The sequence below is a fragment of the Lissotriton helveticus genome, chromosome 6, assembly GCF_964261635.1.
Source record: "Lissotriton helveticus chromosome 6, aLisHel1.1, whole genome shotgun sequence".
Classification (NCBI taxonomy): Eukaryota; Metazoa; Chordata; class Amphibia; order Caudata; family Salamandridae; genus Lissotriton; species Lissotriton helveticus.
Window position 1 is genome coordinate 1,154,305,902 of NC_136067.1, and position 16,629 is coordinate 1,154,322,530.

General features: G+C 48.3%; 1 protein-coding gene across 1 annotated transcript in view; it reads right to left on the bottom strand.

Annotated features, from left to right (window-relative positions):
• The window catches only part of LOC144763330 (translin-associated protein X-like), a 257,896-nt gene that overhangs the window by 135,550 nt on the left and 105,717 nt on the right, over positions 1 to 16,629 (bottom strand). The window contains exon 3 of the mRNA XM_078648816.1: positions 5,069 to 5,183. Coding sequence (XP_078504942.1) covers positions 5,069 to 5,183 — 115 coding nt within the window. The remainder of the gene's footprint in view (positions 1 to 5,068; positions 5,184 to 16,629) is intronic.

The window sequence follows — 16,629 nt, forward strand, 5'->3', positions numbered from 1 at the left end:
CAAGTGTGGCATTGAATGGAAGGTGTAACATGAGACATTCGGGTGGTGCGATCGCCAGATATCATGCAGAGCCAAAGTGTGTATAATCTCCTTCATTGCTCGGTGGGCGTGGGGTTTAGTAGCATGTACAGGGCTAGAGGAGTCGCGATGGGGTCAAGCCAAAGGTTCAGATCCCCTCCAAGAAAGAGTGAGTCAAATTCATAGTTATTAAGCACAGTATGAAGGTCAGTGAAGAAAGCGTCTGTAGTGGGCGCATAGATATTAAGAAATATAACTGTTTTTCTCCATCAGCGTTCCCACAATCAGCAGATACCTCCCATGTGCGCCAGATATTGTGTGCGGATGTGCGATGGGGAGGTTACGGTGTATAAGAATACATACTTGCAAGAGTAGGTACTGTAACTTGCGAAATATCTATGTGGTCCCCATGAGGCAGCAAAAGGAGGAGTCTTCTACAACAGGAGATCGGGTTCTTGGAGGAATGCTATTTTAACGTCGTGCCTCCGGAGATACGCAAGTGCTAATTTGCATTTACGGAGGTTGTGGCACCCTCTCACGTTCCAAGTGAGTAGTTTTGCCTCAACTGTAGGATCTGAGGTCATAGGCATAAAAGGGGGGGGGGGGAGGCATGTATGCGCAGCACCAGTAAGCAATTGCATCTGTACAACATGTGGAAAGGAAAGGCTACAAAAAAGAACCTATAAGGAACAGCAAAAACCAGGGGGAACATAAAAGGGGGGGGGGGGAGGCATGTATGCGCAGCACCAGTAAGCAATTGCATCTGTACAACATGTGGAAAGGAAAGGCTACAAAAAAAGAACCTATAAGGAACAGCAAAAACCAGGGGGAACATAAATGTCCTAAATGAAAACCCGGCAGAAAACAACAGCCGCCACATCCCTTCCACACCTGGGCTCAAGATCCAGTGAACACCCTCCATCCCCCTATAGAAAAGAAAAAAAAAATCCCAAGATAAACTAATCTGAGTCATCCGTAGGAGGAGGGCAAAGCCTCAGCCGTCCAATGCCCGTTGTGTTAACTAAGCATTCTGTAGAACAGAAAAAAGGAAGCACATATTTGAAAACGGAACAGTTGCAGTTCTTTTCTCAATCCCATTTAAGCATTAAACATCATGACGGTTGAGTGTTCAGGGGCACAGAGCCATCAGGCAGTGGTGAAGAGTTTGGCGCTTGCAGCTAGCTGTCGGGCAGGAGAGAAGTGTTCAGAGGACTGAACTGGGCTCCTACTGGTTGCGCTTTGATGCTTTTTACAGAAAGTTAGTACGTCCGCAGGATTATCAAAGAACCGAGGTTTCTCGCCTACCATCACCCGCAACCTAGCTGGGTACAGCATGGCGTATTTCAGGCCCAGTGTATGGAGGCTCTGTAAATATGCGACAAGCTTCTTGGACTACAACCGTGTGGTCCAGATAGAAAGAGTACAGTGCCCAGATATTGTATAGGCGCAATTTCCAGGGCCATGCGGAGGGCCGCATTGCGATCTTTATAATTGAGCAGGCAGCAAATTATTGGCCGCGGGGGGTGGGGCACCTGGGGGGAATGTGGGCCAAGAGATTGGTGTGCTCTCTCCACGATAAAGGTTTGGGAGAAATGTTAAGCTCCGAACAGTTCGGTAAGCATGGATTCTTCAAATGGCTCTGGTTGGCCGATGTTTGTGGATTCAGCCAGGCGAAGAATGAGAATGTTATTTCTCCGCGACCTAGTCTTTAGCTCCTTGCTCTTTATGGCGACATTTTTGAGCAGACGGTCCATTTGTTCCAGCCGGTGCGTTGCGTCGCTGGCCTGGTCCTCGTGGGTGGAGATGCGCTTTTCTGCCTCATCAAGTCTGGTAGTGTGCCCATTCAGGCACTCCCCCATTTGGTCTAATCTGGTAGTTAGGGAGTCCAATCTTGTCAATTGTGCGGAAACCTCGACCAGAGCTCAGGCATTATGGCTGCAGCGCCTTCCATAGCATGTGGCTGTTCATCTCTCTCCAATCAATCCCCTCTGTCAAGACTGATCTGTACGTTCCGATGTACCTTGTTTATCAAAAGTCAGTTTGCGCTGCTCGGGCTCCCCACAACCCATGCCTACGTTGTATGGAAAGTCGGATAGTTGGATTGTTCAGAGTATACTGCCAGGACGCCCACAACAGGCAGAGGGGTGTTGAGAGTAGTGGTGTTTCTCCAGCACAAGGTGTCCCCTTGTAGTTCTTTACCAAGGTCCCTCACCTTGATGGTTGTGCGACTCAGTTGCTATACGAGAATGCGTAGGTGTGTTTATACCGTCCAGCGTGTACGACCTGGGGGTTCAGGGAGATGGGAGTAGTTTCTTACCTGTAACTCCAGCTCTGTAGCAGGGGTATCTCTGTGATAGTCATAATTATGTGAAAATGCTGTCTCCTTTGACGTGTAGAAGGAAAGTTGACTAGAAGTTGTGAATTCCACTGGCCGCAGTGTTTATACAACGGTAAGCACAGAGGCATAGATATACAATGCCTTCATTGCAATGCATTAGAAATAAGTCGTCGGCATATTTAGAATCCCGTTCTGCCACTTTTGTGTCACTAACGCAGTAGGGCACTTCCATATAGACACCACTTGAACGCGGCACTATAACGCAACTGAAATGTACCATGCACACTGCACACGTAAAATCGTAATGTTACCTTGACTTGTAATGCTTCAGCTCATTTAGTCACACATACATAATTCTAAACTCATTTTCTTTTTTGTTTTGCAGATTATCAATCGTACATCTTTTGGAGTCAACTTCACAATTTGTTTATGCTATTGTTTTTTTAAAGTTATTTTTCTAGTTGTTTATGATATAGTGATCATTAAGTTTCGTTTACAGTTATTCCTTTAATAAAACTTAATTAAAAAACACTACATACTACTTTTTCTTTGTGGGGGGTGACGATCCATAATAAAAATAATATTTAAAATGTTGAAGTACTATAGTAAGTTGTTCAAGACTAGGATTGAAAAGTACGGAGTTATATTTTCTCTGGATACACTACAACATGGTAAAGAAATCAAACTAATATGAAACAATGTGTACCACATTTACAAACCTCTTGCGACATTGCCCCATGCAATGCCTACCCCCTACAATATTAAGTGTGTGGGCCTCAATGACGCCCCTCAAACCACGGAAACAATAACCCCACAAAGACTTCTATATTGTATGAGAGGGGCTGCGTGGCCCTCCGCCTGGTGCCCTGGAGTCCACCACGCCCAGACCCGGTTTCTGCAGTGTCCTGGGGGAAACAGCCATTGCACGCGTGATCGTCACCACGAAGCCATTAGCACGCATATGGCTTTCCCACACATGCTTTTACAACTAGTATGCATTTACCACGCAGGATAAATGCATAATCTTAATAATGTCTTTGAGTTGACGAACACGTGTTGTAATGGCTGTGCCTTACGTCCTTCAAATTAGTTTCTAGGTATACGTGTGACCAAGTCTGACAAGATCAGAGGCCAAGGACAAACACCGTGGTGTCTGTGGCAGGAAATCTCATCGATCACAGAGAAAATATGAGGAGGGTAAAATGAAAGTAACAGGTATAATAAAAATAACGGAGGAAAAATACTAAAATGGCGGTTGGACGGAGTATGTAATCAACGTTTGGCTCTTCGACACTACATTTCAAATAAATATAGATACAATATGTTTATTAATATATTACAAAAGTATAGCAGCGGATGACAAACACGACCCGTGAAAAGAAAGCGGCAAATGTAATACCTGAATTGAGGAGAGGTTTGCTTGGCGAACTTTGAGAAAAAGAAAAAAATGCGCGCTTGCGAACAAGGCTGCGCATACGTAGAGAGTCCAACTGGCGCAGAAAAAAACCCCGGAAAGTTTTACATACTATCATAGAAATATAGCTCTAAAAATTGCCCCCGGAATTTTCCCCCCAGAGACCTAATGAATAAAATGGACTTCTGCTTCCCCCCCCCCTTCCACCATATACGAGTACCATACGCGTACGCCGCGATTTTTATTTAAAATAAAAAATAAAGAATGACTTTAAAAATCCATGTACGACCCCATGAGCAAGCCTAGAGGTTCAGGATGTTTCTACCCTGCCCCCTTTCCTTATTTCTCAACTTTGTTTTACTGTTTTCTTGTGACTCTGTTCTAGCGACGAACAAGATGGCTGCCAACACTTCCTGGTTTGGAGTGTTGACAGACAGTTGACAGCCAATCAGCATGCAGCTCGTGCTCGTAATTGTACGGATTTCCATACGCGTGCAGAACCCCGTCTCTAGATATCGCTATGATTTTACTTGTAATTTTCTCAGAAACTACTGAACGGATTTACACCTTTACCTCTCTGCCAAATTTGGTGTAATTCCGTTCAGCCGTTCGGGCTGTAGCCCTGGCTAAAGGTCCCTATGGAAAATTGCATGGGGAAAACACGTTTTGGGACCCCCCTTTTTTCACGGCCCCCACTTGACGAAACACCCCCAAACTTTCAGGGAAGGAGCGGAACCAAGCAGGCCATTTTCTTGGAGAAATTCACGAAGATTCGTCCACCAGCGCATAGTTATTCCAAATAGAATGTTGTGGATTTCCTATGGAAACTAGGTCCTAACTATAACTACCTACTGGCGACCGCCAGTAGGAGATATATATATAATATAAATATATATAAATATATATATCTATATTCTTTCGATGTTCAGTCTAAAGGCTGGTAAAACTGCATTATGATACTAATACTTTCATGTGCAAATTCCTTTGGTAATACTTGGAGAACTCTGAACACACAAAACATTGTTGCTTCACATTTGTTGTCGGACTCCAAATGAGCACAATGGTGTTTGTAAAGCGGCATGCATTTCGAGGCACTCATTTTTTTTCGTTTAGCACTAACAAAAATGGTAAAGACAAGTGAACAAAATCATTTTAATCTATGCTTTCCGAGGCACGAGACGAAATTGCTGAAGTATTCTTCACAAATTGACATGCAGTAAGGAAATGTGTGTTTAATTACAAAGGATCATCTCCCAACATAAACATGATCATCATAAAAATAAGCTATAAAGGCTTACCTGACAATTCTATGCAGAAGGAAAATTACTCTTTTACTTTCAATGGTTATATCGCGACCCAGTTTCACAAGTCGTTCATACTTATCATGTCTTGCATCAAGATCATGCTGAAATGCTTAAGTGTAAGAAACACATTTTACACAAAATCATGATGGGCCAGAATAAAGAAAAACATTTCTTGTATCAATATGACATGCTTGTAAACAACCTTCTATTCAGTGTGAAAATATATATATCTTTTTTTAAACTTTATTTAGCATTTTAATAAAGACAAAGCACTGATTTCAAGTAAATGATATCCTGGGTACAATCACGAGGCATTTTCAACATTAGCTACCTTCGATTCACAGTAGGTAATGCAAAATGTGATAAGTCATACATACAATACATTTCAGGCCCCTCTTGAGCGACAAAACAGTTCTGCATCCGTAAACATATCCACGCCTTCCTCCCAATAGCGTATTTTCGAAATGGGAATAGACCAAAGCCAAAGGGAGTGGTCGACTTATACTTTAGAGCAGTGGTTCCCAAACTTTTGACTCCTGAGGAACCCCATTGAGTCACCACTGGAAGCTGGGGACCCCCAAGCAATTTGTATGAGTTAAATTTCAAACATTAAAACAGTAATTCGAAAAAAATACACACGTGTGCACACAAAACAAATACTCAAAGTACTAAGGGTTTTGGGGCCAGATGTACAACCATTTCATTTAGCGCCTCACAATTGGCGACAAATTGCGAGTGGCAAATTGTGAGTCGCTACATGAAATGTACAACAGTGTGTTTAACACTATTTGGGATTCCCAATGGGGTCGCAAATTGCGAGGTTCATTATTATTAATGAGCCTCTCGCAATTTGTGAGCCCATTGGGGATGCCAGCCCTCCCAGCGATGGTGGCCTGTTGGGCTCTGCAGGCCACCATGTTTCGGACTGCTTTTAAATAAAGCAGTTTAAAAAAAATGCAGCCTGTTTACCATGCATTTAAAAAAAAAATTTGAAAAATGAAACGTTTTTGTTTCATTTTCTAAGGGCAGGCAGAGGTCCCTGGGTTCGCGAACCCGTTCGCACATATAAAAACAGATCGTACATCTGGCCCTTAGTATTTTATATTGAAGTAATAGCCCCTCTGTCACATGTATTTCATTTGTTTTATAGCATCTCTCATACCATTGTAGGATGTCAGAGCACTTTACATCACACACATATAGAGACATTGAATCATACATGTAAATCGGTGTGTATATAAAATGTTTAAAGAGTGCTTGGTCTGGAAAAGCACAAACTCAGGATTCAGAACATAACACAGTGGCTAGCACTGACTTAAACATTAAAAATGTATTTCCACCCAAATAAATCTTTTTAGCAGCATCAGGATAATGAATAACTGGGAAAAAACAAAAGTTACTAACTGGTACCATGCAGTTTGCAAGCAGCTCTTTGATGACAGTTTATAGGTCCCTCTGCTACATTACGATTGTCACTTATGAAGTGCACAGTAACAAAAGAATCTCTGTGACAAAAGCAGTAACCACAAACCTATGCACATAAAATACTGCTTTTTAAGATGCATTTTACACGTTCTTTCCAGTAGGCACATTAACCCTCTGTGCTACATTAGTTAAATCAAAGCTGCCACTGAACAAAACTCTCCTGCTCTCCAGCAGGTACATTAATGACTGGCATTCTCTTGACACTTTTATTGTTGCTGGAAAGCTGCTAATTATAAAAGAAATGTTTCTGTGCTTTTAAAACTGTTGCCTACGGACCCCCTGGGAATGTACCACAGTTTGGGAAACACTGCTTTAGAGTGTTGGTGAGTGCTGAGTGCCAGTCTAGCCGACCCCAGTTGGGACTATACCCTGCTCCTGCTGTGCGGGGAGAACTTGCTGTTGTGCTGATAGGAAGGCCTTGAAGGGGCCCCAGATGTCTTAAGGCCTGGAGGAGGGAGGGGTTGTTTGGGCATACTGGTCACTTCTCATAGAACAGGAAGCTAAGCTTTGAATCTAGCCCCCTTTTGTTGGAGCCCTCTTGCAGCCCCAGTGTACTGCTACCTCTCTTTTAACTAAGAGTAGAGAAATGGCAGCGAATCTACGAACTTTGAGAGGGAGTTGGATGACGTATCCCAGGACTGCAATCTTGGGCAGGGGGTTCATCGGCACCTGTATTATCTTGCTCAATGTATGTGAACTTCCACCCAGAAAGTGTGTATGCGTGGGCATGTCCAGGCTAGGTGTGCGAAGTCTGCTTGAGGGAAATGGCATCGCTGGCAATGATGTGATCTCATGGGGTCTATCTTGTATATTCTCGCTGGGGTAACATATTCTGCATAGAAACTTGAAATGGATCAGCTTATGCCTACTATTTAGTGACACTGTTTTTGTCACTTTACACTTGTTCGTCAGAGATTGGATTGCCCAAGTCTGCTTCCCAAGCGCTGCGTACCCTGCAATCGCCCACTAGGATCAGGTCGGCGCATGCTCTGTAAAGTTGGGATATCAAATGAACCTTGCTACTACCTATCACCATTGTGAGTGGAGGGAAGGACTGAAGTTCTAGCAGGTAGTCCGGGAACTGAGCTCGAAGCGCCAACCTAAGTCTAGCCAAGACAAATCTATCCAGCACGAGTGTGCTTCTAGGGCATGGTTCTTGCGACACAGAGGGGCGCTGGGCTGGGGCTGTGTCACTGTGCTCCCAAAGCATGGTTCTTGCGACACAGAGGGGCGCTGGGCTGGGGCAGAGTCAGTCTGCTCCCAGGGCATGGTTCTTGCGACACAGAGGGGCACTGGGCTGGGGCAGGGTCCGTGTGCTTCTAGGGCTTGGTACAGAGGGGCGCTGGGCTGGGGCAGGGTTAGTCTGCTTTTAGAGCATGGTTCTGGCGTCACAGAGGGGCGCTGGGCTGGGGCAGTGTCACTGTGCTCCCAGAGCATGGTTCTTGCGACACAGAGGGGCGCAGGGCTGGGGCAGGGATCGTGTGCTTCTAGGGCATGGTTCTTGCGACACAAAGGGGTGCTGGGCTGGGGCAGGGTCAGTGTGCTTCTAGGGCATGGTACAGAGGGGCGCTGGGCTGGGGCAGGGTCAGTATGCTTCTAGGGCATGGTTCTTGCGACACAGAGGAGCTGTTAAACTAGGAAGAGTCACGTCCGGCTTAGAAACCTCTCTGCAGCAGGGTGAGCAGTATGTGGGTGTCCAGGGCCAGCAGAACTGCACACTTTCACCAAGCATACACACACCACCAGCCGTCAGTGCACGCTTCCACCAGGCACACACACACCACCAACCATCAGTGCACACTTTCACTAGGCACACACACACCACCAGCCATCACTGCACGCTTTCACCAGTCACACACACACCACCAACAATCAGTGAACACTTTCACCAGCCATACACACACCACCAGCCATCAGTGCACACTTTCACCATGCACACACCACCACCCGTCAGTGCATACCAACAGCCATCACTACACACATCAATTGTTAACGAATCCACAATTAACTATTGTAGCAATAGCAGTATTGCAAACTTTACTTTTAAACATAATCATCTAAAGATCAGCATGCTTTTTTAGATAGTTCTTATGTTATGGTAGGTGGAGGATGCGGTGGGGGGCCCTTGTTGGCGCAGAAGTCATTTACAGCACTCCCAGCATCTGTAATGCAGTCAGTCTGGAGCCCTTGCAGCTGGGAGGGGAGGTCAGTGCGGGGGCTTCCCTCAGCCCGACAAGTTGGGGGTCAGCGAAGGAGGCGAGGGGGCACCGTGGTAGCAGCTGGCGCCTTTTTTAGGCGTCTCTCTAGCCTTTCTTATGCAAACACCAGTACTTACTCTGCGTTTATACGATGTGAGAAGCTGGGTCCACCCCACACGTCCTAAACGCAAGGCATGCGAACGGCCCGAGCGAGGCTTTGTATCCTGGGTTGTACGAGACTTTGCGGGAAAATAGTGTCATCTGTCCCAGCCACCCCCATACCCCAAGTCCGATTTTAGGCGTAACATAGCTTTCAACTTTCCCAGTTCTATCCTTCAATAGATCAGACGTTCTCGTTTTTTTCCCTTTGCATGCTGGGGTTTGTAGACTTTTTGGAGTCACTCTGCAGTCACTCTCAGAGTGAGTGCAGAGTGAGTGTGAGTGCAGAGTGAGTGTAAGAGTGCAGAGTGAGTGTAAGAGTGCAGAGTGAGTGTAAGAGTGCAGAGTGAGTGTAAGAGTGCAGAGTGAGTGTAAGAGTGCAGAGTGAGTGTAAGAGTGCAGAGTGAGTGTAAGAGTGCAGAGTGAGTGTAAGAGTGCAGAGTGAGTGTAAGAGTGCAGAGTGAGTGTAAGAGTGCAGAGTGAGTGTAGAGTGCAGAGTGAGTGTAGAGTGCAGAGTGAGTGTAGAGTGCAGAGTGAGTGTAGAGTGCAGAGTGAGTGTAAGAGTGCAGAGTGAGTGTAAGAGTGCAGAGTGAGTGTAAGAGTGCAGAGTGAGTGTAAGAGTGCAGAGTGAGTGTAGAGTGCAGAGTGAGTGTAGAGTGCAGAGTGAGTGTAGAGTGCAGAGTGAGTGTAAGAGTGCAGAGTGAGTGTAGAGTGCAGAGTGAGTGTAGAGTGCAGAGTGAGTGTAGAGTGCAGAGTGAGTGTAGAGTGCAGAGTGAGTGTAGAGTGCAGAGTGAGTGTAGAGTGCAGAGTGAGTGTAGAGTGCAGAGTGAGTGTAAGAGTGCAGAGTGAGTGTAAGAGTGCAGAGTGAGTGTAAGAGTGCAGAGTGAGTGTAAGAGTGCAGAGTGAGTGTAAGAGTGCAGAGTGAGTGTAAGAGTGCAGAGTGAGTGTAGAGTGCAGAGTGAGTGTAGAGTGCAGAGTGAGTGTAGAGTGCAGAGTGAGTGTAGAGTGCAGAGTGAGTGTAGAGTGCAGAGTGAGTGTAGAGTGCAGAGTGAGTGTAGAGTGCAGAGTGAGTGTAGAGTGCAGAGTGAGTGTAGAGTGCAGAGTGAGAGCAGAGTGAGAGCAGAGTGAGAGCAGAGTGAGTGCAGTGTGAGTGCAGAGCGAGTGCAGAGTGCGAGTGCAGAGTGCGAGTGCAGAGTGCGAGTGCAGAGTGCGAGTGCAGAGTGCGAGTGCAGAGTGCGAGTGCAGAGTGCGAGTGCAGAGTGCGAGTGCAGAGTGCGAGTGCAGAGTGAGTGTAAGAGTGCAGAGTGAGTGTAAGAGTGCAGAGTGAGTGTAAGAGTGCAGAGTGAGTGTAAGAGTGCAGAGTGAGTGTAAGAGTGCAGAGTGAGTGTAAGAGTGCAGAGTGAGTGTAAGAGTACAGAGTGAGTGTAAGAGTACAGAGTGAGTGTAAGAGTGCAGAGTGAGTGTAGAGTGCAGAGTGAGTGTAAGAGTGCAGAGTGAGTGTAAGAGTGCAGAGTGAGTGTAAGAGTGCAGAGTGAGTGTAAGAGTGCAGAGTGAGTGTAAGAGTGCAGAGTGAGTGTAAGAGTGCAGAGTGAGTGTAGAGTGCAGAGTGAGTGTAGAGTGCAGAGTGAGTGTAGAGTGCAGAGTGAGTGTAGAGTGCAGAGAGAGTGTAGAGTGCAGAGTGAGTGTGAGTGCAGAGTGAGTGTAAGAGTGCAGAGTGAGTGTAAGAGTGCAGAGTGAGTGTAAGAGTGCAGAGTGAGTGTAAGAGTGCAGAGTGAGTGTAAGAGTGCAGAGTGAGTGTAAGAGTGCAGAGTGAGTGTAGAGTGCAGAGTGAGTGTAGAGTGCAGAGTGAGTGTAAGAGTGCAGAGTGAGTGTAGAGTGCAGAGTGAGTGTAGAGTGCAGAGTGAGTGTAGAGTGAGTGTAGAGTGCAGAGTGAGTGTAGAGTGCAGAGTGAGTGTAGAGTGCAGAGTGAGTGTAGAGTGCAGAGTGAGTGTAGAGTGCAGAGTGAGTGTAGAGTGCAGAGTGAGTGTAGAGTGCAGAGTGAGTGTAGAGTGCAGAGTGAGTGTAGAGTGCAGAGTGAGAGCAGTGTGAGTGCAGAGCGAGTGCAGAGTGCGAGTGCAGAGTGCGAGTGCAGAGTGCGAGTGCAGAGTGCGAGTGCAGAGTGCGAGTGCAGAGTGCGAGTGCAGAGTGCGAGTGCAGAGTGCGAGTGCAGAGTGCGAGTGCAGAGTGCGAGTGCAGAGTGCGAGTGCAGAGTGAGTGTAAGAGTGCAGAGTGAGTGTAAGAGTGCAGAGTGAGTGTAAGAGTGCAGAGTGAGTGTAAGAGTGCAGAGTGAGTGTAAGAGTGCAGAGTGAGTGTAAGAGTGCAGAGTGAGTGTAAGAGTGCAGAGTGAGTGTAAGAGTGCAGAGTGAGTGTAAGAGTGCAGAGTGAGTGTAAGAGTGCAGAGTGAGTGTAGAGTGCAGAGTGAGTGTAAGAGTGCAGAGTGAGTGTAAGAGTGCAGAGTGAGTGTAAGAGTGCAGAGTGAGTGTAAGAGTGCAGAGTGAGTGTAGAGTGCAGAGTGAGTGTAGAGTGCAGAGTGAGTGTAGAGTGCAGAGTGAGTGTAGAGTGCAGAGTGAGTGTAGAGTGCAGAGAGAGTGTAGAGTGCAGAGTGAGTGTGAGTGCAGAGTGAGTGTAGAGTGCAGAGTGAGTGTAAGAGTGCAGAGTGAGTGTAAGAGTGCAGAGTGAGTGTAAGAGTGCAGAGTGAGTGTAAGAGTGCAGAGTGAGTGTAAGAGTGCAGAGTGAGTGTAAGAGTGCAGAGTGAGTGTAGAGTGCAGAGTGAGTGTAGAGTGCAGAGTGAGTGTAAGAGTGCAGAGTGAGTGTAAGAGTGCAGAGTGAGTGTAGAGTGCAGAGTGAGTGTAGAGTGCAGAGTGAGTGTAGAGTGCAGAGTGAGTGTAGAGTGCAGAGTGAGTGTAGAGTGCAGAGTGAGTGTAGAGTGCAGAGTGAGTGTAGAGTGCAGAGTGAGTGTAGAGTGCAGAGTGAGTGTAGAGTGCAGAGTGAGTGTAGAGTGCAGAGTGAGTGTAGAGTGCAGAGTGAGTGTAGAGTGCAGAGTGAGTGTAGAGTGCAGAGTGAGTGTAGAGTGCAGAGTGAGTGCAGTGTGAGTGCAGAGCGAGTGCAGAGCGAGTGCAGAGCGAGTGCAGAGTGCGAGTGCAGAGTGCGAGTGCAGAGTGCAGAGTGCAGAGTGCAGAGTGCAGAGTGCAGAGTGCGAGTGCAGAGTGCGAGTGCAGAGTGCGAGTGCAGAGTGCGAGTGCAGAGTGCGAGTGCAGAGTGCGAGTGCAGAGTGCGAGTGCAGAGTGCGAGTGCAGAGTGCGAGTGCGAGTGCAGAGTGCGAGTGCAGAGTGCGAGTGCAGAGTGCGAGTGCAGAGTGCGAGTGCAGAGTGAGAGTGAGTGCAGAGTGAGAGTGAGTGTGAGAGCAGAGCGAGTGCAGAGTGAGTGCAGAGTGAGTGCGCAGCATGCGAGTGACTGCAGAGTGCGAGTGACTGCAGAGTGCGAGTGACTGCAGAGTGCGAGTGACTGCAGAGTGCGAGTGACTGCAGAGTGCGAGTGACTGCAGAGTGACTGTAGAGTGAGAGTGACTGCAGAGTGAGAGTGGCTGCAGAGTGAGAGTGGCTGCAGAGTAAGAGTGGCTGCAGAGTGAGAGTGGCTGCAGAGTGAGAGTGGCTGCAGAGTGAGAGTGACTGCAGAGTGAGAGTGACTGCAGAGTGAGAGTGACTGCAGAATGAGTGACTGCAGAGTGAGAGTGACTGCAGAATGAGTGACTGCAGAATGAGTGACTGCAGAATGAGTGACTGCAGAATGAGTGACTGCAGAATGAGTGACTGCAGAATGAGAGTGACTGCAGAGTGACTGCAGAATGAGAGTGACTGCAGAATGAGAGTGACTGCAGAGTGACTGCAGAATGAGAGTGACTGCAGAATGAGAGTGACTGTACAGTGACTGCAGAATGAGAGTGACTGCAGAGTAACTGCAGAGTGAGAGTGACTGCAGAGTGACTGCAGAGTGAGAGTGACTGCAGAGTGACTGCAGAGTGAGAGTGACTGCAGAGTGAGAGTGACTGCAGAGTGAGAGTGACTGCAGAGTGAGAGTGACTGCAGAGTGACTGCAGAGTGAGAGTGACTCAGCAGTGTGAGTGTTCCAGAGAGAGCAGGATATGCTTGTGCGCTTACACGGTGCACTGACACACAGGAGCTAAAACAAAGAACAGCTGAACACATGTCTTGGGAGCTTCATTGAGGCAGCCAGCCCTCTGTGAGGGGAGCAGCAAGGAGGGGACGCCCCAACCAATCAAGCGCAACTACTCACAACCTACTGTACGATTACAACACAGGCCAAAGCTACGTCTTTTCACATTACGTAGGGTGAGCAGTGTGTGAGTGTGTAGGGTGAGCAGTGCGGGAGTGTGTAGGGTGAGCAGTGCGGGAGTGTGTAGGGTGAGCAGTGCGGGAGTGTGTAGGGTGAGCAGTGCGGGAGTGTGTAGGGTGAGCAGTGCGGGAGTGTGTAGGGTGAGCAGTGCGTGTGCAGGGTGAGCAGTGTGTGAGTATCCAGGGTTAACAGTGTGTGAGTATCCAGGGTTAACAGTGTGAGTATCCTGGGTTAACAGTGTGAGTGTGCCGGGTGAACAGTGTGAGTGTGCCGAGTGAACAGTGTGCGAGTGTGCCGAGTGAACAGTGTGCGAGTGTGCCGGGTGAACAGTGTGCGAGTGTGCCGGGTGAACAGTGTGCGAGTGTGCCGGGTGAACAGTGTGCGAGTGTGCCGGGTGAACAGTGTGCGAGTGTGCCGGGTGAACAGTGTGCGAGTGTGCCGGGTGAACAGTGTGCGAGTGTGCCGGGTGAACAGTGTGCCGGGTGAACAGTGTGCGAGTGTGCCGGGTGAACAGTGTGCGAGTGTGCCGGGTGAACAGTGTGCGAGTGTGCCGGGTGAACAGTGTGCGAGTGTGCCGGGTGAACACTGTGCGAGTGTGCAGGGTGAACACTGTGCGAGTGTGCAGGGTGAACACTGTGCGAGTGTGCCGGGTGAACACTGTGCGAGTGTGCCGGGTGAACACTGTGCGAGTGTGCAGGGTGAACACTGTGCGAGTGTGCAGGGTGAACACTGTGCGAGTGTGCAGGGTGAACACTGTGCGAGTGTGCAGGGTGAACACTGTGCGAGTGTGCAGGGTGAACACTGTGCGAGTGTGCAGGGTGAACACTGTGCGAGTGTGCAGGGTGAACACTGTGCGAGTGTGCAGGGTGAACACTGTGCGAGTGTGCAGGGTGAACAGTGTGCGAGTGTGCAGGGTGAACAGTGTGCGAGTGTGCAGGGTGAACAGTGTGCGAGTGTGCAGGGTGAACAGTGTGCGAGTGTGCAGGGTGAACAGTGTGCGAGTGTGCAGGGTGAACAGTGTGCGAGTGTGCAGGGTGAACAGTGTGCGAGTGTGCAGGGTGAACAGTGTGCGAGTGTGCAGGGTGAACAGTGTGTGAGTGTGCAGGGTGAACAGTGTGTGAGTGTGCAGGGTGAACAGTGTGTGAGTGTGCAGGGTGAGCAGTGTGTGAGTGTGCAGGGTGAGCAGTGTGTGAGTGTGCAGGGTGAGCAGTGTGAGTGTGCAGGGTGAGCAGTGTGAGTGTGCAGGGTGTGCAGGGTGAACAGTGTGTGAGTGTGCAGGGTGAACAGTGTGTGAGTGTGCAGGGTGAACAGTGTGTGAGTGTGCAGGGTGAACAGTGTGTGAGTGTGCAGGGTGAACAGTGTGTGAGTGTGCAGGGTGAACAGTGTGTGAGTGTGCAGGGTGAACAGTGTGTGAGTGTGCAGGGTGAACAGTGTGTGAGTGTGCAGGGTGAACAGTGTGAGTGTGCAGGGTGAACAGTGTGTGAGTGTGCAGGGTGAACAGTGTGTGAGTGTGCAGGGTGAACAGTGTGTGAGTGTGCAGGGTGAACAGTGTGTGAGTGTGCAGGGTGAACAGTGTGTGAGTGTGCAGGGTGAACAGTGTGTGAGTGTGCAGGGTGAACAGTGTGTGAGTGTGCAGGGTGAAAAGTGTGTGAGTGTGCAGGGTGAAAAGTGTGTGAGTGTGCAGGGTGAAAAGTGTGTGAGTGTGCAGGGTGAACAGTGTGTGAGTGTGAAGGGTGAACAGTGTGTGAGTGTGCAGGGTGAGCAGTGTGTGAGTGTGCAGGGTGAACAGTGTGTGAGTGTGCAGGGTGAGCAGTGTGTGAGTGTGCAGGGTGAGCAGTGTGTGAGTGTGCAGGGTGAGCAGTGTGTGAGTGTGCAGGGTGAGCAGTGTGTGAGTGTGCAGGGTGAGCAGTGTGTGAGTGTGCAGGGTGAGCAGTGTGTGTGAGTGCAGGGTGAGCAGTGTGTGTGAGTGCAGGATGAACATTGTGTGATTGTGTCGGGGCAGTGTGTGAGTGTGCAGGGTACGAACACTCTAACTAAGTCCACCACACACATACATAAGACCACACATACATAAGACCACCCACATAAGACCACACACCACACAGTCACCACCACACACACTCACCACCACACACACAACCACACCACCAGCTGTCAGTGCACGCTTTCACCGGGCACAAACACCACCAGCCGTCAGTGCAGGCTTCCACCAGGTACACACACCACCAGCCACCAGTGCACGCTTTCACCAGGCACACACACCACCAGCCGCCAGTGCACGCTTTCACCAGGCACACACACCACCAGCCGCCAGTGCACGCTTTCACCAGGCACACACACCACCAGCCGTCAGTGCACGCTTCCACCAGGCACACACACCTCCAGCCGCCAGTGCACGCATTCACCAAGCACACACACCACCAGCCATCAGTGCACAATTTCTACAGGCACACACACCACCAGCCATCAGTGCACACATCAATTGTTAACGCATCCACAATTAACTATTGTAGCAATCGCAGTATGGTGCACTTTACTTTTAAACATATTCATCTAAAGCGCAGCATGCCACCATTGCTACAATTCCAATCCAACCCACATAATTCCACTACACACCACATGCATACACTCCATAACACATGGCTAAAAGACATTGCCATTTACAATGCCATTAGCTCCAACTCAAATAAATCCAAGACCTATTGCATTTCCAATGCTTGTTGCATTTGCCAACATTACAGTATGTGATTTACTTGTTCTGAGATGGCCACTGTAATTTGCATGTTTTTGCTGGACGTGTATCGATAGTCCGCCATTTAGGTTTGATCAGGATATATAATGAGGTTTCACTACTCAATCTATGTGTGATCAAGACTGTCTACAGTTGGAATGAGTTACAAGATTAAATAAACTGAGTCTGGATTTGTGATCCTCCTGAGTGTGGTCTTTTCCACAGTGTACAGCACTGTCTGCTTGGTGCATCCCCACACCTTACTTCTTTGGAGACACAGTTGTTTCTGTACACCTGTAACATAGCCCTAATAGGACGTTTAACTGATCGAGTGGCGATATTAAAAAACTGCCGTATTAGCCTGTGTGAATTCCTCTTTTGTCTTGCTCAACAAGGGACGTCAATGAACAGTCAAAAACAATATACCCAATAGGAGACTACTCTGGCCTTAGGTAAAACACTAGCACCTAGATAAAATGATTGAGTCTTAGTAGAGCGAGGACCAATCACGATATCAAAGATTTTTTTAAGGCTAACTGATAGGTCCAGTTCATCCATGAAAGTAGCAAAGGAATTCAAAAGGGACTGCA